This window comes from Maniola hyperantus, chromosome 17 (assembly GCF_902806685.2).
Source record: "Maniola hyperantus chromosome 17, iAphHyp1.2, whole genome shotgun sequence".
Classification (NCBI taxonomy): domain Eukaryota; kingdom Metazoa; phylum Arthropoda; class Insecta; order Lepidoptera; family Nymphalidae; genus Maniola; species Maniola hyperantus.
This window is the reverse complement of record NC_048552.1, coordinates 4,032,431-4,054,079: the sequence shown is the minus strand read 5'-3', so window position 1 is coordinate 4,054,079 and position 21,649 is coordinate 4,032,431. Positions and strand designations below refer to the sequence as shown.

Sequence of the window (21,649 nt, the reverse complement as noted above, 5' to 3'; positions counted from 1 at the left end):
GGTTAGGTTAGATAGGCATCTTCATTCTAAAACAACTTTCTTCATACTGTCGATTGGTATGGAATTTGTGAAATGATTAAAAAAATTTTTTTTTTATTATTAATAAAATCATCCTGGACTGAAATTTTTTAGGCAACCCATATGCAATATAACATAATTGACATATTAAATTGAATGTAAAATACGTTTCATAACCAGCTCGGTGAAGGTCGTTCTATAGCGGGATCCTATACTACTAGAATTAAAGCAACTCAGTTGGGGAAATAGATACCTAAGAAGTAGGAACCTAAAACACCGCTAAGTAATTGAAGGTAGATTAGCGGTGGCACTACCGTGCCACCAGATTCACAACCAGTGCAAATCTTCTACGTTCTCAAGAGTCAAGAAGTTACAAGCTCCACTATTTGTGCAAGGGAAACGTGCAAAACGGAACGTGGGCCGTCGCATGGTCGCAGCTGGTCGCAGCACGTTGCACACGTCATGCGAGGCGGTGAGGACCGAGACGGAGGGAAAGAGGCACGACGTCACCGGCGGCGGCGGGCGGCGCGCGGCGGCCCGCGTCACCCGACCTCTCAGTTACCGAGTGATAAACGCGCTTTACCGACGCCTTGTCAGTCATGCTGCGCGCTTGACTTGCCGCCGAAAACCTTAAGCTGCCTAATGCATCTTAGCCTGCCAATACTGCCATCAACGAAGCACAAGTGAGTTCGCGACTTAGCCCTGCATGCAATTGCGTTTGATATGCCGAGTTGCCAATATTTACTCGTAATGACCTCGACGGTCTGTTACAGATGTCAGCCGTCACCGCACAAGGAACGGCGCTTTTATCACATCTTAGAAAATGACTGAAGGTCCCCCGTACCAACATGAGAAGCCGGTGAGTCTCACAACGTAACGTCACGCGAGCGACTCCGGCTCGCGTGCCGAGAGTGACGACCGTGACTAAAATCGCCGAGAATGCGCCTGCCTCTGGAAACTCCGACGTCCCCGTTCTTTAGTGGGTACGCATTGACATATTTCTGTTTCCTTATCGTTATCAATCAACGCCAATAAGTAACTAAGTATCTCGTAACGCGTGTGTTAATGTCTCTTCCTATAAATATAATTAATCGGCGAATCAGGAATTTCCGATTATTTATATTTAAATCGAATAGTTGTACCTATAAAACTTTGTTTGGTGAAGCGGGTGTCAGCGCCCGCGGCCGCGTTTAAAATGTAACTGGTTTTTGAAGATAAATACCGGAATTATTTATTAGCATATAGTAGGTATACATTTGTAAACGTAGGATATTTATTATTTATCAACATCACGATTTTAGTACATTAGTAGTTAGTACAGATAACAGACAAAAGATCTTTCAACATTTTATTCGGTAATTCAGTAGTTACGGGAAACAACTTTGATTCAGGTCTTTGACGACCTCCCTGGCGCAGTGGTAAGCGCTCTTAGTCTTATTAGTGGGAGGGCCCCGTGTTCGATTCCCGGCTGGGGTTTGGAATTTTATAATTTCTAAATATCTGGTCTGGTCTGGTGGGCTACCAAGCAATTTAGCGTTCCGGTACGATGCCGTGTAGAAAACAAAAGGGTATGGGTTTATTAAAAACTGCCACACCTCCTCCAGGTTAGCCCGCTTCCATCTTAGACTGCATCGTCACTTACCACCACGTGAGATTGCAGTCAAGGGCTAACTTGTATCTGAATAAAAATAAAAAAGCAGTGGCGTGCACAGGGTTAGAAGTCTGGGTAGGCATTCAGTAAGTAGGAACTTACTAAATAGCAAGTCATAATGAAAATAAGCATTGAAACTATTACTACTAGGGTAAGCAGTGTTTTTATGCCTCCATGATCTGTACCCTTTTTTCAGGACATTAGAAGTAGATTAATATAATAATTCAATGTTATTAAACGCTATCCGCATTTGGTTGTGCAATAAAGTGAAATAATTAAAAAAACATTTTAAACGTGGAAATATTATGCCGTAACAGCTTACCGGTTAGGACGTCCGACTAATCGGAGGTCGGGGGTTCGATCCCGAGCACGCATCTGATTCTCTAACTTTTCGGAGTTACCTATGTAGGTACGTTGCTTACTGTAAATATGACTTGCTTTAACGGTGAAGAAAAGTATCGTGAAGAAACCTGCATGGATAAGAGTTCTCCATAATGTTCTCAAAGGTGTGTTAAGTCTGCCAATCCGCACTTGGCTAGCTTGGTAGACTATGGCCAAAACCCCTTCTCACTCCGAGAGGAGACCTGTGCTCTGTATTGAGCCGGAGGCGATGGGTTGATCATGATGATGATGATTGTTATGCTGTACGGACTAATTCTAGAATACACAATTATCTAGGTAGGTAGGTAGTATAAAGTTGAAACATGCGCGATTATTCTTGAACCACTGAACTACAAAATATCAATAACAAGATATCATTGTATTGTACCTAGGTACGTACCTTTATTTAAATCTTATCACAATGATAGTATCATGACGTCTCTACATTATATTTACTTGCTATATGATGCCCGCGAGTTCGCCTTTTTATTTTCAATTTAGGTTTATTTTTAGGGTTCCGTACCTCAAAAGGAAAAACGGAACCCTTATAGGATCACTTTGTTGTCTGTCTGTCGGTCTGTCAAGAAACCTACTTACCCGTTGACCTAGAAGCATGGAATTTGGCAGGTAGGTAGGTCTTATAGCAGGCATTCGAGGAAAAATCTGAAAACCGTGAATTTGTGGTTACATCACACAAAAAAAATTAAATTGTTGTCATGAACTAATTATTAGTATTTTCAATTTTCAAATGTAAGACAACTATATCAAGTGGTGTATCATATGTAAGGTTACCGGTGCATTCTAAAACAGATTTTTATTTATTTTTACGCATCATTGTTTTTGAATTATCGTGCAAAATGTCGAAAAAATACGACTAGTATGGAACCCTCGTTGCGCGAGCCTGACTCGCACTTGGCCGGTTTTTTATTTTTTTATGTATTATCAAGATACAGCTTGGGAATTAATTGGCTTAACAGCTCTGTGTTAGTTCTAATAAGTTTAAGTGATTTTGTAAAGTGGTGATACTAGAAAGAATACCCGGCTGAGTTTGTTGTGGGCTCTTCTCAGACCTGGGCGCGTTTGGAACCCTCGTAGCTTTAGTTTTAAGTTTGCGTTATAATTATCACCACTATATCTTACAAATCTAACACCATACCAGACCATCAATAAGCGTAATTTATTACCTATTTTGAATAAATCATTTGACTTTGACTTTGACTTTGACTTTGTTGTGGGCTCTTCTCAGACCTGGCGCGTTGGGAACCCTTGTGCGTAATAATTATCACCACTATATCTTACAAATCCAACAGTGTTCTCAGACAACAACAGACAATCAAAAAGTGTAATTTATTACCTATTTCGAATAAATTATTTGAATTTACAGAAAAAAATTAAATATATTATGTAGCACGCATTACATAAAAAATTAAAAACCACAGAGGTTTGATCCTCAATGCCATTTAAAAAATCCCAAGGGAATTTTCGATTTTCTGGTACAAAAAGTAGCTGTGAATTGTAGGAACTGTGCCTTGTAGGAATTAGAGTGAAAACAAAAAATCTAAAAAATCTAAAAATCTGACATATTTTGTCATTGACGTTGTTTTCTTTAAGTAACTAGGTGGTGTAGGTATATTTTTCTCATATGCATAGTTCAGTCTATGAGTTCAGTAATTTTGTTTTTTTGCTTTCATTTTCCCTTATTTTCCAATACATAATCTGAGTCAATACAAAGGAAAATAATAAAATATTTTCAATAAAATGATAACAAAATAATCTGTATTTTTGTGAAAATACAGATAGTAATATTGAAAATATATACTAGGTACTAGGTATACAAGCATTTACTACATAGAGATCATCGGGTACTAGCCGAAATCAAGTAAGTCATAGCCATCTTCTAGGCAAGCGTGCTCCATCTTAGGCTGCATCATCACTTGCCACCAGCTAGGTGATTCGCTAACTCAGTGTCTAATACAGAATGATAGCCACCGAGGTTGGTTTCTTGGTTCTACATTGCTGCTTCACTGGGTGGCAGTAAAATGTTTTTTCGTAGAAAACCTTCAACGGATTTGAAAATGAGCTCTCTCAGCAATCACCCCACAGGTCTCATTGCAGTCAAGCGCTAGTCTATAAATTATAAAAAAGTCGTAGGTATGTCGTAGGCAATAGGTATGGTACAGGTAGGAGGTCGTCTGTAATATCCCTGCTAATATTATCTATTCCTATTACAGTACGCGGTCGAAAGTAATGAACATCGACCTTTAAAATAAGGACTAAAATCGTACTTTTGACATGAAATTTGACACAAAAAGTTAAAATGGCGCGTGAGGAGTTATATTTTACGCGTTATACCTACCTGAAAGGCATCTTAAAGGTATTAAGGTACCTTTAAGATCTGTAAACTAACCCAAATTTGTAATAAAGAGAATTGAATTGAATATTATGCGAAAGTGGGTCACCCTAAAACAGACCCTAGGCAACGTGTACCCGTCTATACCCCCGAACTAAAGAATAATGTACGTGGATAGAAGAACACGTTTCCGAGTATACAGCCTAGGGTAGCTGTTTTAGGGTGGATAAACGGAATAAACAGTAGTAGGCTTGCAGGTAGGGTTGCCAGGCGTCCGGATAAAGCCGGACATGGGTAGGCTTTTTGATTGCGTGTCCGGCCAAAATAAACAGTGTCCGGCTTGTCCGGCTTTTGTTAGGCTTTTTACATTTCACAAACGAGCGTGGCCGAGCGCAGGCGAGTCGACTGTCGGTCGCTCCCGCGGGCGGCAGTGCCACCTGACAATAATAAAAAAGCTTGATTTTACATACAATTTTTTGTCGTACCTATTAATACTCAGACACAAAACCTCAATAATGTAGGGTGTCCGGCCTTTCTACCCAAATGTCCGGCCAAACTTGCTGGTATGTCCGGCTATTAGGTTGGGCGACCTGGCAACCCTACTTGCAGGTATACCTATCCTGTTGATAACAAACTTTCAATTAATAAAATATACATACTTAGCGATTATTTATCTACCACTGAAATGATTTTGGCCAGTCTTCATTCACGGCCAAGGCCGGCCGAGTCGTGACATAACGAAGCCGACTTTGGCACCATTCACTGCACGGCGCGGCGGCTTACTTTATTGTCTACCATCACCAAGCAAATCTAAATATTTAACCCTAGATAAAACGCTTTTTGTAACATCGTCGCGCGTCGGTCCGGTGGGGACTTTTTAGGGTTCCGTATCGCCAAAGAAAAAAACCGGCCAAAGGAGAGTCAGACTGGCGCACCGCAAGAGTTCCGTAATACAGTCGTATTTTTTTCGTCATTTTGTACGATAAATCAAAAACAGCTATTATGCATAAAAATAAAAATAAATCTGTTTTAGAATGTACAGGTAAAGCCCTTTCATAATGATACCCCACTTGGTATAGTAATCTTAATTTAAAAATTTAAAATAAGTACTACAATTTGTTTATGAACACATTTAAATTTTTGTGTGTGATGTAACCACCGATTCACGGTTTTCAGATTTTTCCCCTTATGTCTGCTATAAGGCCTACCTACCTGCCAAATTTCATGAATCTAGGTCAACGGGAAGTACCCTGTAGGTTTCTTGACAGACACGACAGACAGACAGACAACAAAGTGATCCTATAAAGGGTTCCTTTTTCCTTTTGAGGTACGGAACCCTAAAAAAGGACCAAAACCCTAGATAAAACGCTTTTTATAACATCGTCGGTCCGGTGGGGACTTTTTAGGGCTCCGTATCTCCAATGAAAAAAGGGCCCTTCGTCCGAGTCCCGCAAAAACTGTCTTCCCGTGGATTTTCCAAAAAAAATCTTGCATACAAACCTTGTCCGTCCGTGTTTGTGTTTGTGATTGTCAATTACAAACACAAAAAAAAGAATTATCTAATTTGGTACAGTCATGTGCGTGTTAGTTATGCTCGTACCCTCGTAGGTAGACTGCATCATCACTTACCACCAGGTGAGATTGCAGTCAATTGCTAACTTGTAGGTAGGTACCTATCTGAATTAAAAAAAAATATCAATATGGCAGCTCTGAAATTATCATGACAGACCTGGAATACCCTAATTTGATAGAACAGAAATAAAAATAAGTAATTCTAAAGTATCAAATTAGGTTTTTCCAGGTCTGTCATACTAATTCTGGGGCTGCCATAATAATATTTTTTAAATTTGCCGCGCTTTTCCAGTCTCTTCTGCTAGCCAGACTCTAGTAACTGTAAAAAGAAATATACTTAGCATTATTTTCTGACTGGGCTTTAAAGACCCCAATGCGACGGATACTGGTTTAATTAAGGGCTTGAGGCATAAAATTTTATATTATACCTACGTAATTATTTCTATGGAAACCATTTGAATAATATTTAGATAAAATATTTGTAGTAAAAATATGTGTTTTAAAATTCTACCTAATAAAGCTGTATATCTGTAATTTAAATAATATTTTGTAGTTTTGACGAGCTGAGTGTTCTGCGATCTACCATTGGTAAAAATGGAAACAACTATAAAACTGGTATTAAAATATGAAATATTTGCGTTTATAAACCGCACTAACTCAAATTAATTAATCAATATTAAATCAGGATATTAACTGAGTGGTCTTAGAAGACCTATTTTATTAATATTAATTAGTTTTATGAATGAAATGGCAATATTCAAAATCACTAAACATCTAAAGTAAAGTATCTAAGTCGTTTGAGTCTTACAAGACTGAAATCTAAATGATCTAAATTGAACCCCAGACACCCGAATAGGTGGTTGATGTTTTACCACTGCTTTTGTTCAGAAATCAATTTATCTATTAAGTATAATGGCCTAAGATTCGGCGTGTGCCAGACCTTCCGTATTTTATAAAAGCTGAAAGTTTCTCTGCGGATTGTCCCCAACACTGGGACTGAGAGGAACGTTTGTTCGGATATTTGTTTGAATCATGGTGACTTTGGGAGCTCATAAAGGTGTACAAAATCTTACGTCAAAGTATGAAGTCTAATTTTTTTTTACCCCCTACATGTTCCCCTACCTCCCGACATACGCAGTAAGTTAGTAAATTTTTGTCAATTTCCACTGCAAGCAAATTCAAAGTCCTGACTGACTGACTGACTTATAGGTATATCAACGCACAGCCTAAACAGCTGGTCCTAGAGACATAAAATTTTGAGGGTGTGTTTATGTAAAGAGTAGGTAGGTAATCTACTGGGAAAGGATTTTTCGAAATTCCACTCCTAAGTGGGTTAAATCGGGGATGGAAGTTTGTATGAAAGTCCGTCATTTTTGAAGTTACATCGATAAAATTTGGTATTTAAGCTTTCGATTAAAAATTAAAAATACGTATTTCATGATTTTTCAAAATTCAACTACCAAGGGGGTTAAATAGGGGATGAAAATTTGTATGAAAGTCTTTCATTTTTAAAGTTATTTGCATAAAATTTGTATTTGGGTTTTCGGTCACAAATGAAGAAATACGTGTTTCAGGATTTTTGGAAATTCAACCTCCCCTCGATTTTCTAAATTCCACCCGAGCGAAGCCGGGGCGGGACAGCTAATTGATATTCATAAAAAATAATAGTTTTTTTATGAATCCAGTTTATGGTTGAATTTAAATTGTGTGGGTAGTAAATATTTGCACTAATAAAATACCACTTATCGTAGCATTCAGCGTTGAAAAGAATTATATTATGAATATTAAGATAAGATTAGCACGACTAGGTACCTATACTTGATTATTATATTAACTAAGTCATTTATACAATTATTGTTATAGGTACCTGGTACTAAGAACAACTCCTCACTAGCGCCTAGATAGCCCACGAAAACCGTATACATAGATCTATAAATACTCGCCGCATATGATAAAAATATAGTCTAAAATGAACGTACCCTAATTTTATTGCAAGTAGGTACCTAGGCAGAACTTGGCCGAGTCACATTTTGCTAAAAGTGTAAGTACCACGTAGGTATTGTACCGATTCTTTCATTTCATTGAAAATTTTAGAATGCGCGATAGAGAACTTAGCTAACAAAATATTTACCTACCCGCCCTGAGCCCTCAACCACAAAATGTTTAAGGGGGGTCTAGCCGAATCTTGGGCGGAAAATTAGATCGTAAAACTGTGATATTATGTAGGTACCTACGTACCTAGGTATTGAGTGAGGGGGTACAGTGACACTCGTTTTGCTAGATAAAGCGAAGTAGGTAAGAATTTTACCTACTTAGTTACCCACTTGGTTGGATACTAAGTATTGTTTGCCACTGAATAATAATTTGAGGAGCAGCTGGCGAGTGGAGGACTAAACGGTGTGATTGTATGAAATAAAAATTTACTTACAGAAGAAAATAAAAATCGGTCAAGTGCGAGTCGGACTCGCACTAGGCGGGTTTTTCTTATTCATTTACAGTATGTGTCCAGGTTTACAGTTTACATAGTTAGAATACAATAATAACATTTATAAAGTTATATTACAATTTAAAAAGTACCTAAGTTCCCTGAAAGTTAATAGTAGGTAGGTCCTCATGGACATAGTGCTGGACTCCTACCGACTAAAAACCCCTCCTTTCTTCAAGCAATAACGTTCCCGCCTTGTTGGCCTACCTCTCCCATTATACACTGTAGTCTGTGGGCCTACCATTACTAGTAGTAGGTACCTACCACCAAAGATTAGTAAGTACTCACCTACTAAAATAACGCATATTGTTGAGCAATGTAGGTACCTGCGAATTAAGAGTAAGCCGCTACTTATTTATTTAAAATTCATCGACACAGCACCTTGTAACTTGATAGGTAGTCTGATTGCGATATTGTTTATTCAGCAATTTGTACACTTGCAAGCGAAGGCAAATTCAAACAGCCTTTTTCAGTAGGTACCTATACGTATATAATATATCACTCCTTGGCTGTTTGGCATTACTGAATTAATTCAGCCAGTTTAAAGCGTGCGGTGACTGCTAGTTTCCTTTGGGTTTCCAACAGTTTTCCTCTTTTATCAAGGCTATCTCATATCGTTAGTATTACCTACCTGTAACCATTTATATACTTAGTGTGGCTAATTCTGTTTTATACAATGACATGTCTCTATAAACTTATTTCTATCCCTTTCATAATACTCGAAAATATACGAAATAAATTATTACAGGAAGAGGAAAAACATAATGAAAGTTTTAAAGCTTTATTTGACTTTATTGTACCTAATATTATATTATTAATATTGTTCAGAAGTGTAAATACATCGTTTTGTTAGCCAGCAATTTAAATTAAAAAATTAACTCACAGTCTTAACTGTATACGTACCTATACAGTTTTGACTATGATACAGTTTTGGCCTGTTATAGACCTTGTCCAGATGGGCCGAATTGCACGCTTTTTCTGGACGCAACATAGGCACCTATATACGTGCGAATTCGCCTCTTCTTGACAAATCCAAGGCTAACGTTGAGGACACCTCTTTGCAGATGTGTATCCGCATATGGCTGGAGGTGGGACACGCGTGCGAGCCGCGGCAGTCGGCGTCGGGGCGCGCGCTGTCGCTGGACTGGCGCGTGTGGGTGCGCGGCGCGCGCGGCGACATCAGCGCCTTCGTCCACAAAGTCGTCTTCGACCTGCACCCACCCAGCGCGTTCGTCTATCCTAAGAGAGGTGAGTTGCCTATCTCGCAAATAGAGTACAGATCCCCAACAGAAAGTACGGAGTGCAGCCAGGAATAACTTTTTTGTTTAATTTATATAATCTAACGGCCTGTATAATCTAACCTGCTGGCAAGTGATGATGCAGCTTATGATAAGGCACGCTTGCCTGAAAGATGCCTAGTCACATTTGACATGAGTACCGATATTAAAAGCGATGTGTAGGATGAAGGTATCTAGGTACCTACATATTATATTATTTAAGTCCTCCACCTACAAAATATGATGTGGCGTCATCAACGCCGTAGATGTTCAATGTGTTTGAGCGGTGCTTGCTGTGTGGTCTATTTGCGAAGTAATTGGATGTTTATTACTTATTGTCTTGCTTGCAAAGGCCGATTACTAAATAAGTACCTAACTTTATTTTACTGAAAGATTGTAAGTCTTATTACAAAAACGTGATCATTATTACATACACGCGCTCATTATTATCGTTATCACACGTACGTAGATAGTCCGTTACCAAGCGAAGTGCAAACAAGATCGCAATAGTTCACACCGACTCAATAAACTGATCTCACGACTTTTATCATTTCCAGTGCTCCAAGAACCGCCGTATGAAATCAAAGAGTCAGGCTGCGCTTCGATAGATATTCCGATTCACGTGTACCTGAAATTCTCCCACAAGCCAAAGAAAATTTGTCTCAGATACAGTCTACACATCGAGAACAACAACAAGGCCAGCTCGGAGTCACGGTGCGTGTACTACGACTTCGAGAATCCCTCGGAGACGCTGTTCGGGGCCCTGATGAAGGGTGGTGGCGAGCTCATCGCGCGGACCGGGGGCTTCGACCGCGCGGGCAAGCTCGTCGTGCTGTTCGACGATGACCTGCCAGCGACGAAGATGAAGCGGTACAAGTACGTGAAGCCGATCCGCTGCAAGCACAGCGCCAAGAGACTGGCGAAGCCGTGCACTCTGGACGAGGTCTGCCCCAAGTGTGGAGAATCGATAAACGCCGATTTCAGGAAGCAATTACGCGCGGTGGCCATGACCGAGGATGAGATCAACCGCGTGTCTCAGTTGTACCTATCGTACGGCAGCTACGAGAAGTCCGCGAACGCGCTGAAGCTGCCGCCGCTGTCGGATGCCATCTACAGCGTGCCCGAACTGCCACCGTCGCTACGCGGCGCGCTCGCCAGCGTCGAAGCAGACTACGCGATGCAATGACAGCACTCGCGCCTTCTTACTTCTTGTTGACGTCACGAATAAACAGGACTGATGCTGAATCAGCTCGTTGGGTGATTTATCGATCTACTTCTACTTAATGTTTCGAAGCGATGTTTGTCAGTCAACTTTACGTTTCCCGCGCACTATAACAACATAGTGTCCGGTCGATTCCGGAAAAGCTGCATCAATCATTGTTGTAATCATCAATGTCAATTATTGTTGTGATTGGCTGTATTTATGGTATCCTTGTTGCAACAACGCATTGTAGCCAATAGTGAGCGAGTGTTGGCCAATCAGAGGTGATTGCGATCGTCACACTGTAGCGGTCAAACTACCACGGGGTGATACAACCGCTCCACTTTCAAACAACTATACGAACCTTTATATTACGCTGTGCCATTACACTCAATTACCGTCATGCTTGTCTTATCACGTAATCTGTTCTCTATGTCGTACCAATTTTAATATGATTATGTATAGTGATAAATATTTAGTTAGAAATTATTCATATACATCATAGTTATTTATTTAGGTAGGTACTCAGAAATGTTATTATGAATCTTGTTATTAAATGCCAATTGTTTATATTGTAAGTTATTCTTTATGTAAGTCTTTTGACTTGGAGGAAATGTGCTGTGAACAAGATCTCAAAAGTCAATTTTAGTTAGTCATAGAATAGTATAGAAATGGGAGCTCAACTTTGAATGAATAGTCTTAAATTTATTTTTATTATTGATGAAATACGTATAAATAAAGGGATTTTTATTTAGAAGTCAATATTATGTCTAGTTAGCCATATAAGTCTGTCTAGGTAAGTACCTATATGCCTCAGAAATATATATACTGTAGAGGTCTGTTTTTATGTAGCGTAAAATTAAGAATAGATTATTTTTATTGTTGATCCTAAACATATTATAAATTTATTTTATTAAATAGGGTAGATACATAAATATATGCTTCTAAAATGGTTGTAATAGTAATAATTTATTTGGTTTATTTAAATTTATGAGGTAGGGAGTTAGAACCTAATTAGATACGTAATTCTTTATTTATTCCGATGTGCCTTTCTTTTTTTCTACTTATATGAGTACTCATATGAGTAAAGAGAGATACTTGCCTGTTAAACTATTTTTTGTATACATATTTCATGTTAAATAATATTAAGTAGACTAGATAGGTATAGTCCGCGACAGGTCAAGATGGCAATCGCGGTATAACGAGCACACCCGCAGGTCACTCGCGCTTGCCCGCAACGGGATAGCGCTAGGGCTGTGCGGGTAGTTCCCTCCCTGATTGTCATCTCGACCTGTCGCTTACTATACCAGCATTAGATAATTTAAAAATAGGTTCGAGACATATTGGCGCAAAATCATATGGAAACGGCACGATTTTTCTAAAATTAATGACTTTCGTTTTTGGCGTCGTTTCCTTTTAGCTCTTCACCTATTATGTAGGTAGGTACCTACGGAGTTTTTAAGGTAGGTACCTACTTTTAAATAGTTTATAAAAAAAATGCTTCGCATCGCTACGATTCTACGAGCTAGGCTCTTAAGAAACAGGGTACTTTCGTAATTATATTTTTATAAACAAAAATCACTAAGTATGTGTTGTTTATTATTTTCTTATAGTGTGGATAAGTTTGCTGTTTGTTACCGACGTACGTTCTTTTTAGAGTTTCCGAAGCATCTTTATATGCGCGGAGGATGACCACCGAGGGAGGATTAGTGGTTAGAAGCCCCACATAGCCCGATTTCTCCCCAAAGAGATCGGGTACCTTAAGAAGTTTCCCCCATCATCAAAAAAGGTGCATACAAATCAAGCTAAAAAAGCCGTGAAGTGTCGTGAGCCACCTGTCGGAATGTAATAATTGAAACTCTTAGAAGTGAAACTTCTGTCTCGTTCAATTACAAGTGCAACAATATGCGCTACCCATAACCCAATAAGTACTAATAGAATTATTACTTTCTAAATCTATGGCGCTCGCTGCCCAGTCAATGAAGACGTTTCGTCGCTGCATTCGAATCGATTTAAATAAAATTGACTAGGTACTAAAACAATGGTGCTTCTTTAGGACTTTAGTAAAATAATTTATTTGAGGAGCTGGCAAACAAAATGGTGTAAGTAGTTACACTTTTGATCAAAATACTCTTCTTTACTATTCTTTAGTCCGGGCGTTTTTGGCCTATTGAATTAAAATTTGAACTGATTTTCAAACAAAACGGCCTAAAACTGCTAAAATTATTGAGTCCAAAATTCGTTATTTCGATCAAAACGGTATAACTACAGTAAAGTTTTAACAGCTTTCATTCTGCTTTTTGCTCCTCCTGTAAAGTTTTATTTCGTGCAATTGCACTGTTTTGTTCGTCAGCACCTCATTTTATCTAGTTTTAATTATTTTATTGTAAATAAAATACTTATTATTTAGTCAATCTATAAAGATTAAAATTTCTTAAATTTTAAGATCAATGTGATAATTGGTTCAATAAGTAAAAGATGGGAAAAACCAATATTTTATAATAATTTGTGTAGCAGAGGATCCAGAGTTTAAAATTATTTCGAATAACTACCTAACTAGTTAGGTACTTACTTATTTTTCAAAACGAAGATTTTACTTTTACACCAAACAATAAAAAAATAAAGTTAAGTGGGTAGGTAACTAGGTTACTTAGTTATTTCTTTTTTTTTCTTTTTCCCACCAATTTATTTTGTCCTGGGTTCGATCACCGGGTCGGGCTAACAAACTTAGGTATCGGAGTTTTCTGTTAGAATATTTTCAATACTAAGGCCCGGAGTTAGGATGTTGGCGGTGTTTCACCCCCGTGCCACATATTATCTACCTACTCATGTGCCCGTGCCTCGGAGAGCACGTAAAGCTGTCGGTCCTGGGCCTGATGTCGGTCTCTCCGGTCGAAGCGGGATTTCGTTTCATCAGATTAGGAGATTGAGGGATAAGAGTGCACCTGTGCTTACGCACTCTATGGTCTATGATTAATTTAAAGGAAAAACCTTTTTACGCAACTATCACAATCAGAGAGGAAGCGGAAGTCGGATAGATTTGGCAGAAAACAAAAAACCTATAGCAACATTAAACAGCTGTCACTCACAGAAATGAAATGGACATAATACGCTGGAAGGGGTTATTTAGGGGCTGGAACTAGGCTGGAAGTTATTTTTTGTGCTGATTCGAAGCGTGCCACCGAGCGTAACGGAAATTAAAATTGACACTATGTATCAAATGATGATAGTGTCGACAGATGTCTCATCACTAATATTATATTTTTTCCTGTGGCAGTATATTATGATGTTTGATATTCTAGGGGTGTTCCGGGAATAATGTCACTCACTCTTAAGGTAGGAAACTATGCACTCGTGCTGCTATCACCATCATCATCATGTTCAACCTATCGCCAGCTCACTGCAGAGCACGGATCTCCTTTCAGAGAGAAGGGTTTGTTCATAATCTACCACGCTGGTCATGTGCAGATTGATTGGTAGACTTCACACACATTTGAGAACATTATGGAGAGATCTCAGGCATCGTGAGAAAATCGGCAGATTTTCTCACGATGTTTTCCTTCACCGTTAAAGCAAATGATATTTAATTACTTAAACCGCACATAACTTCGAAAAGTTAGAGGTGCGTGCCTGGGATCGAACCCCCGACTTCCGATTAGAAGGCGAACGTCCTAACCACTAGGCTATCACAGCTTGTATCAGCAACAAAATGGCGAAAATCAAGTTGCGTCAAAAACAGGTCAGCAATCGCAAGTCCAGCATACTTGAGTTAGGTCAGTGCTGACTGCTGTTACTACCACAGAATATCAAGACGTGTCACTAGTCTAAGGTATAAACAAAGAGTATGTAATCACTACGGCATAACTCTGTGGCATAAATATATAAAAAAATAAAAAAAATATTACATTAATGACAAATACCTACAAAAACAAATCCACATAACAAATTACAAAAATTGCAAGTTGCAACCTAACGAAATTGTTGAATTTTTATTTAAACAATTTTCTACTAAAGCAAAAGTTAAGCTTAGTTTCATTATTGTAATAACTTGAAACTTATTGTACCATCCACATTCGTTGAAATAAAAATGGTGTGTGTGCCTTGTTTCATCATTCCACTGTTGTTGTTTTTATGGCACAAATTCATTCAGCCTTACGTACTACGCTTCTGGAACCCCTGGGCCGTGAAAGACGCTGATGGAAATGAGAAGACCGAATTCCCTTTCAAATGTGAAGGTGGTGTCTGCGCCTTTAGTAGAAAACCTGCCGAAAACAAAACTGATGTGCAAAAGGATACTGAATTAACTTCCAAAACTGAGACTCTACAGAAAGATTCTCTTGATATTAAACAAGATGTACGACTTAAGTCTGAATAACGTCAGCCATCAAGAATGTTCAATTCTAAATGTTATTGTATAAAAAAGAAATTGTACCTATTATTGTTTTTAGGGAACCTTGAAGTAAATATTCTTTAGTTCCTTGTGTTCAAGGTTTTTAGTGAACTCTATTTTGTTAACATCACCGTGCCTACCTAGTTAAATTATTGTAGTAAATTAACTTTTATTTGTTTATTCTGTGATGTGGAGCATTTATTCAAGATTTTGTGAGTGCCCTAAAAATCTGAACTTGCTTTCAATTTCCTGTTATTAATCAAAGCCATTTCACCAGCAATATCATATTAAGGTCTTAATTTTTCAGCGCATTAAAATAAATCTACCCCTTCACCCATAGTATTATTAATGTAAAACTGCAGATCTTTTACCTATAACAAATTATTATTAATGTGAAAGTATGTTATTTTTTCACAGCTCAACTGCCGAATTAATTTGGCCAGGTACCAATATAATAGCTTGCTTTTTGGTTATTCTTTTTTTTGGAGCTACCCAGGTTATTAAGTACCTGTATCACTTCGACTCGGATCCATAGTGATCACCACCAATTTGCTATCTAGATAAATCCTAGACTAGGAGGTCAAAGGTCACAGTCATAATTATATTACAATTATTTTGTTAAAATCCATAGGGCCTTTGTGCACTTATCTATATTCGGTTGGTTCTATCCGTGATTCTTTGAAATGGCTGTCATACAAATACATACCTACTCATTTGATTCATATTTTTACTGAATCTGTGATGTCACAGATGAGTGCACTAGCGGCCTTACTATTATAAATGCAAAAGGGTGTCTGTTGTTTTTATGACTCAATTGTTGAAACAATCATGACAGGCAGAACGATAGCAACATGGAGCATACTTTTAATTGTGGAAAATCTAAATTCATCACAAGATTTTAAAAAACCAAATAGTTGTGGGCATCAGCTAGTATAAAATAAAATAGGAAAGTCACTGGAATATTCATTTTATTTACTTACATTGCAAATACGTTAATTACATTTAAAAATAAAGTAATAAAATGTAGTTAAATTCCTATGTTGTTTTATTTTCTACCATTCAACTTGGTGAAAACTTCGATCAGGTAAAAAAGAACTATATGTCTGAATTTAATTCTAAGATATTTTTCACAATAAAATGCCACTTAATATTTGAATTTCATTGAAATTTTGAAACAAAACAACTGGAATTCTGTAGAATGAAAACTTGCAAGGTACAAATATTTTGAATTTATTGAATGTGTAGAATAGACGGTTGATCTAGGCAAAGAATAGAAAAATATATTGAACAAGGACATGTTTAGTTGGTAAATTTCTGTCTCTACTTGAACAACTAAATATTTCCTTATATAACTTACAATCCTAACTTAGCATTAACTTAAAATAACAGTACACAGCTAGTATGGAACACTTACAAAAGCAAGTAATTATGAATGTTTTACATACATCAATTTGAAAAAAATAAAATCTCCTTTAGTAAGTACTCTACATTAGCTGTTTAGACATGCTTTAGAAAGCATTTCCTGATGGCAACCCTACAAATTATTTTATCAAACAACTTTATCCAAATGTCTCAATGTCCTTGACACAAGGCACACAGTAGTATTAACAGTCAGTTTATTTAACATTCTTTAATTCCACTTCAAATACTAAGGTTGAGTTTGGTGGGATCACTGGCGGAGATCCCTTGGCGCCATAGCTGTAAACAAACAACCACATTGAATTTGTTAACTTATTAAATTAGCTAAATAATTCTTAAGTAGGTACATATAGAGTAAAGGAGTGATCTGAAAACCGAAAGGTCGAGACGATTCAAACCCCGCCCGTTGCACTATTGTCGTACCTACTCCTAGCACAAGCTTTACGCTTAGTTGGAGAGGAAAGGGTAATATTAGTCATTTAACATGGCTAATCTCTGTGCCCAGCTGGCACACCTAAAAGCCAATAATTGGGAATTGAATTGAATTGAACATGGCTAATATTCTTTAAGAAAAAAAAAAAAGAAATATAGAAAATTATAGAACCAGGATTCTTACTCTTTGTCTGGATATTGTACCTGGAGCGCCTTTGTAACTATTTGGAAAGTTATCCTAACTTATTCAGTTTATCCATATTGAAACAGCTACCTAACGGCAGTTACGCACTCACCCGATCCGAGTCCGTGAAAACAGTTATAAAAACTCGGACTGAACTTTGATATTGCTTACGCAGTAATCCGATCTCTAAATCCAAATTTAAGCTAATCAGTGGACATCTTTGACATAATATCTACATCATACGTCAGATTTGAATCCCAGGCACATCAGAGATATTCTCACGAATGTTGGAGAGAACTCGAGGTAGTGCGTAAGCTACCATTAAAATATTTCTACGACTAGTTCGGAACGTATTTGCACGTACTCGGGTCGAATGAGTGCGTGATCGCTCTAGTAGATGTCAGATAATAAAATAGTGTAGTATACTCACGCCATCGCAGGCGGGCAGAGAATCCTCCGCTTGCCGCCGACTTTCATGCCCGCGACGCCCACGTCCCAGCCCGAGATCACCTCCTTGGCTCCCAGCTTGAACTTGAACCCGGGGCCCTTCTGGCAGTTGTCGAACATCTTATTGTTTTGTTTCAGCTTGCCCTCATAGTATACCTGTGAAGAATATTCAAATAAATACTTGGAGAAACACAATCGGTCTTTTATCATTTACATTACATTAGAATGTATACCTTTTTCAGGAGCATACATTTTAACCTTGTGTAAATGGCAAGTCTTAAATTTATAGTAGAATCTTAAATATATAAAAGGAAAAGGGGACTGACTGACTGATCTATCAACGCACAGCTCAAACTACTGGATCAGGCTGAAATTTGACATGCAGATATCTATTATGAAGTAGGCATCGGCTAAGAAAGGATTTTTAAAAATTGAACCCCTAAGGGGGTGAAATAGGGGTTTGAAATTTCTGTAGTCCACGCGGACGAAGTTGCGGGCGTAAGCTAGTTTTTCTATAAAAGATTTAAAAAGAAAATAGCGAGCAAACGAGCCTAGCACCAGCCATGAACATTAGCAGCACCAGAGAAACCGCCAATGCATTGCCGGCATCTCAGGAGTTTGTTTGTCTGCCTCCTCAATAACCCCATGTTGCAATCTAGTGGGAACAGCGCCAAAGGAAGTTGATTACACAGTTTGCATGTGCGTGGATAAAAGGATCTGGTACAACAGTTGGTCGATGTGCATCAGGCACCCAGGTGGTGAGGGTGAAATTACACTCATTCCCACAAACAACTTCTGGACTTTCTTGTTATTACTTTCTCTGTAGGTTCTATGTTCAAGAACCTAGAGAATGTAGCAACTGCAGTTAACTTTTTGTGTGTCTACTTACCATCACCACCTTGCCAGGTTTGGCCACAGGCCCAGTTCCCACTTTCAAGTCTTCAATGAACACTCCACCACTTAGGGACTTCTTTTCTTTTTTCTCCTGTGTGTCCTTTGTCGCGTCACCTTTTTCCTTTTTGGCGTCACCTTTCTCCTTTTTAGCATCACCTTTTTCTTTTTTAGCCTTTTGTTGTTCAGCTGGCTTCTCTTTCTGTGGGCAATAATTTGACAAGAACAATTATTATTATTGTTGACATAATAAAATTGAACTAACTCCTTTACTCTTGGTAGACTTAAGATAGAATTTTCAGGTACACAACCGCAATAGGCATAGTATAAGTCCCGCAAATTGCTATTGCGCTGGAACCATGTCTCATTAACATCGAAATGACGTCATTTTGACGTCAGCCAAAATAAAAATATACCATCAGCTCGAAACTTCAGTCTAGTGCTGACGTCACTAAAACGGTGGTCACGCTCATTAGCAATTTGCGGGACTTATATGTACTATACGCATAGTATTTTTTTCATTTAACTCCTACCCCTATCTCTGATGCCAGTTATGCTATTTTATACATGATCAGATCAGAAATGAGATCCATAGAAAAGTCAGAGATACTGACATAACGCGTCAAAAGTTGCGACGCTGAAGTGACAGTAGGCATGGCAGTTGCAGTGGATGTCTATTATCAGTTGTAAAATATAATGACAACAATGAATCATGCCTTGGTTTGTCGACACTATTAACCTGAGGCTCCTGCTCCTGCAGATTTTTCTCGATTCGTTTTTCTATGACTTGGGAGCCATATACAAGCACTGGATACCTAATGGTTGACGATAATGACGATGAATCATACTTTCGCCTTGTCCCAAGTTCTTCTACTCCTGTCGGTTTCTGCAGCTCCTTGTGTGACTTGGTGTCCAGGTCCTTTTTCTTGCTTGGATAGAGGGTGGTGTCTTATTCTAATAATAATTAATAATATCATACCTTGGCCTTCTCTACACCATTGACCTGAGGCTCCTTTTGCTCCTGCTTCTCCTTCTGCAGCCTCTTCTTAAGTCGTCTCTTCTGTGATTTGCTGAGCTTGGTCTCTGACACCTTCTCTTCCGTGCTTGTTTCGAGGGTTGTGTTTGCTTTATCCGAATCGTCCTCCTCTTCCTCGTCTTCATCACCTTCTTCCCCAGCTTCTTCGTCAACTGATTCTTCTTCATCACTGAAAACAAATTTAAAATCATTTTTTCTTTTGTTACAGCATGCTTTAATACTATAAAGTTAAGACTAAGTTAAAATTGGTAATATTAAAATTAGGGGTAATTAAAACACAAAATGTGCATTTAAAAACCAAGCCACACAAGAGTTTTAGTGGAATCAAATCAAATGGAGAAAAATGTCATAGTTCGAAAAACCGATAGATGTTAGGGTCCCAAGGTGCTGGAATAGCGACCTCGCACCAGAAGGCGCAGCATTGGAAGACCCCTGACTAGGTTGACGGACAACATCAGGGAGTCGTAGGGAGCTGCTGGATTCAGACGGTGCAAGGCTGTGGTGTGCTGAAGTCCCTACAATAGACCTATGACCAGCAGTGGACGTCTATCGGTTAATGATGATGATTGTGATGAAACATCAAATATTACTACTTACCTATCCGAATCGGCGTCCGCTGACGAGTTAACATTGAAAGTGTCATCATTCTCATCAGTGTCAATATCTTCTCCATCTAGGAACTTCTGCAGCGGGTCCACACCATCTTCATCAGAATCTGAGCTGTCTGCTGCAACTTCCTTCTTGGTTGCTTTTTTGTCATGCTGTTACAAGTTGAAATTAGGTGTAGTTAAAACCAGCCAAGTGCGAGTCAGGCTCGCGCAATGAGGGTTCCATACTACAGTCATATTTTTTCGACATTTTGCAGGATAATTCAAAAACTATGATGCATAAAAATAAATAAAAATCTGTTTTAGAATGTACAGGTGAAGCCCTTTCATATGATACATGATGATGAAAATACATACTAATTATTGGTTTATGACCACAATTTTTTTTTGTGTGATGTAACCACAAATTCACGATTTTCAGATTTTTCTCCTAATACTAGCTATAAGACCCACCTACCTACCAAATTTCATGATTCTAGGTCAATGGGAAGTACCCTGTGAATATGAACACTTTGATTCCTCCTGAGACGAGAAACGATTATTAAATATCTTCAGTGTTTAGATTGTGACTTGAAAACTTCATGAGATAAGTGATTTGGATTCGTTATTTTTTTTGTTGAAATCTCTCGATAAACCTTATGCCGGAGTGGCCTTTGACCCTGTTCATATTTCATTTGGAGGACATACAAATTATTTGTTAAAAAGATTTTAACTATCTACTTTGAGTGATGTGTGAGCACGAAAGTCTTGATGGTGACAAGCTACAATCACAACTGGGATGTTGCCAACTAATCAAATCGGCAACTCTTCAACGTCATAACATAGTATGGCAGTTTGTATGAAATGTCATATCAATTGTCATAAATATTTGTCTAGCTTTCAAACTTTGCTGCTAGGCCTACTGATACAACTGTGGAAAAAATTATACCTTAGCTTTTTTATTGACGTTTCCTTCTACAGCATTGTCAAGTTTTCTCTTGTTCTTGGTGGGGACAAGTGTTGGAGCCTCTTCCTCTTCATCCTCCTCCTCCTCACCCTCTTCCTCATCTGAGGGCTCCTCTTCAAACTCAGGGTCCAGATAGCCCGTTAAGTGAACATTGCATTTACCTAGTACAACAAAATAATAATAATGTATAGATAAGATAACTGGTATCTTGTAATCAATAGAGAGGATTTCACTATGACTGAACCAGTAGATCCATCCTGCCAAGCTATGAAATTAAATAAACTGCCATATTCAGATTGCATCATCAATATTTTAACAGCAATGTGTATTGTGTAATCAAATTTGCACCTTACCATTTGTC

The 21,649-nt window shown here is 38.3% G+C and overlaps 3 protein-coding genes across 4 annotated transcripts; 2 read left to right on the top strand and 1 right to left on the bottom strand.

Moving 5' to 3' along the window:
* The first annotated feature begins 530 nt into the window (after window positions 1-530).
* On the top strand, window positions 531-12,523 carry LOC117990072 (protein ENL-like). Of its 2 annotated transcripts, XM_034977522.2 has the most exons (4): window positions 531-701; window positions 792-877; window positions 9,522-9,705; window positions 10,292-12,523. In XM_034977522.2, exons 2-4 carry the CDS (start codon window positions 842-844, stop codon window positions 10,918-10,920), a joined length of 849 nt encoding a protein of 282 aa, XP_034833413.1. In that variant the 5' UTR covers window positions 531-701; window positions 792-841; the 3' UTR covers window positions 10,921-12,523. The 2 variants fall into 2 exon arrangements, with proteins under 2 accessions (XP_034833413.1, XP_034833414.1); XM_034977523.2 differs by lacking the exon at window positions 531-701 and having other exon boundaries at window positions 861-1,001.
* Window positions 12,524-14,022: 1,499 nt separating this feature from the next.
* LOC117990078 (UPF0729 protein AAEL015238) lies at window positions 14,023-16,361 on the top strand. Its single transcript, XM_069504079.1, has one exon. The coding sequence runs from the start codon at window positions 15,023-15,025 to the stop codon at window positions 15,308-15,310; it is 288 nt and encodes a 95-aa protein (XP_069360180.1). The 5' UTR covers window positions 14,023-15,022; the 3' UTR covers window positions 15,311-16,361.
* Window positions 16,362-16,941: 580 nt separating this feature from the next.
* On the bottom strand, window positions 16,942-21,590 carry LOC117990062 (46 kDa FK506-binding nuclear protein-like). Its single transcript, XM_069504382.1, has 7 exons — window positions 21,533-21,590; window positions 21,271-21,449; window positions 20,332-20,495; window positions 19,678-19,903; window positions 18,697-18,900; window positions 17,791-17,963; window positions 16,942-17,023 (listed from the first exon to the last, which is right to left on the bottom strand). The coding sequence occupies exons 1-7, from the start codon at window positions 21,588-21,590 to the stop codon at window positions 16,942-16,944; spliced, it is 1,086 nt and encodes a 361-aa protein (XP_069360483.1).
* Between the last annotated feature and the right edge of the window lie 59 nt (window positions 21,591-21,649).

Excerpts from the sequence above, each read along its gene's own strand:
- LOC117990072 (XM_034977522.2), top strand. The coding sequence starts at position 842 with ATGACTGAAGGTCCCCCGTACCAACATGAGAAGCCG. Across the intron at positions 878-9,521 it reads CGTACCAACATGAGAAGCCG|ATGTGTATCCGCATATGGCT; the intron begins GTGAGTCTCACA and ends ACCTCTTTGCAG. Across the intron at positions 9,706-10,291 it reads GTTCGTCTATCCTAAGAGAG|TGCTCCAAGAACCGCCGTAT; the intron begins GTGAGTTGCCTA and ends TATCATTTCCAG.
- LOC117990078 (XM_069504079.1), top strand. The coding sequence starts at position 15,023 with ATGGTGTGTGTGCCTTGTTTCATCATTCCACTGTTGTTGTTTTTATGG.
- LOC117990062 (XM_069504382.1), bottom strand. The coding sequence starts at position 21,590 with ATGCAATCTGAATATGGCAGTTTATTTAATTTCATAGCTTGGCAGGAT. Across the intron at positions 20,496-21,270 it reads ACGTCAATAAAAAAGCTAAG|CATGACAAAAAAGCAACCAA; the intron begins GTATAATTTTTT and ends AACTTGTAACAG. Across the intron at positions 18,901-19,677 it reads ATGGTGTAGAGAAGGCCAAG|AAAGAGAAGCCAGCTGAACA; the intron begins GTATGATATTAT and ends TATTGCCCACAG.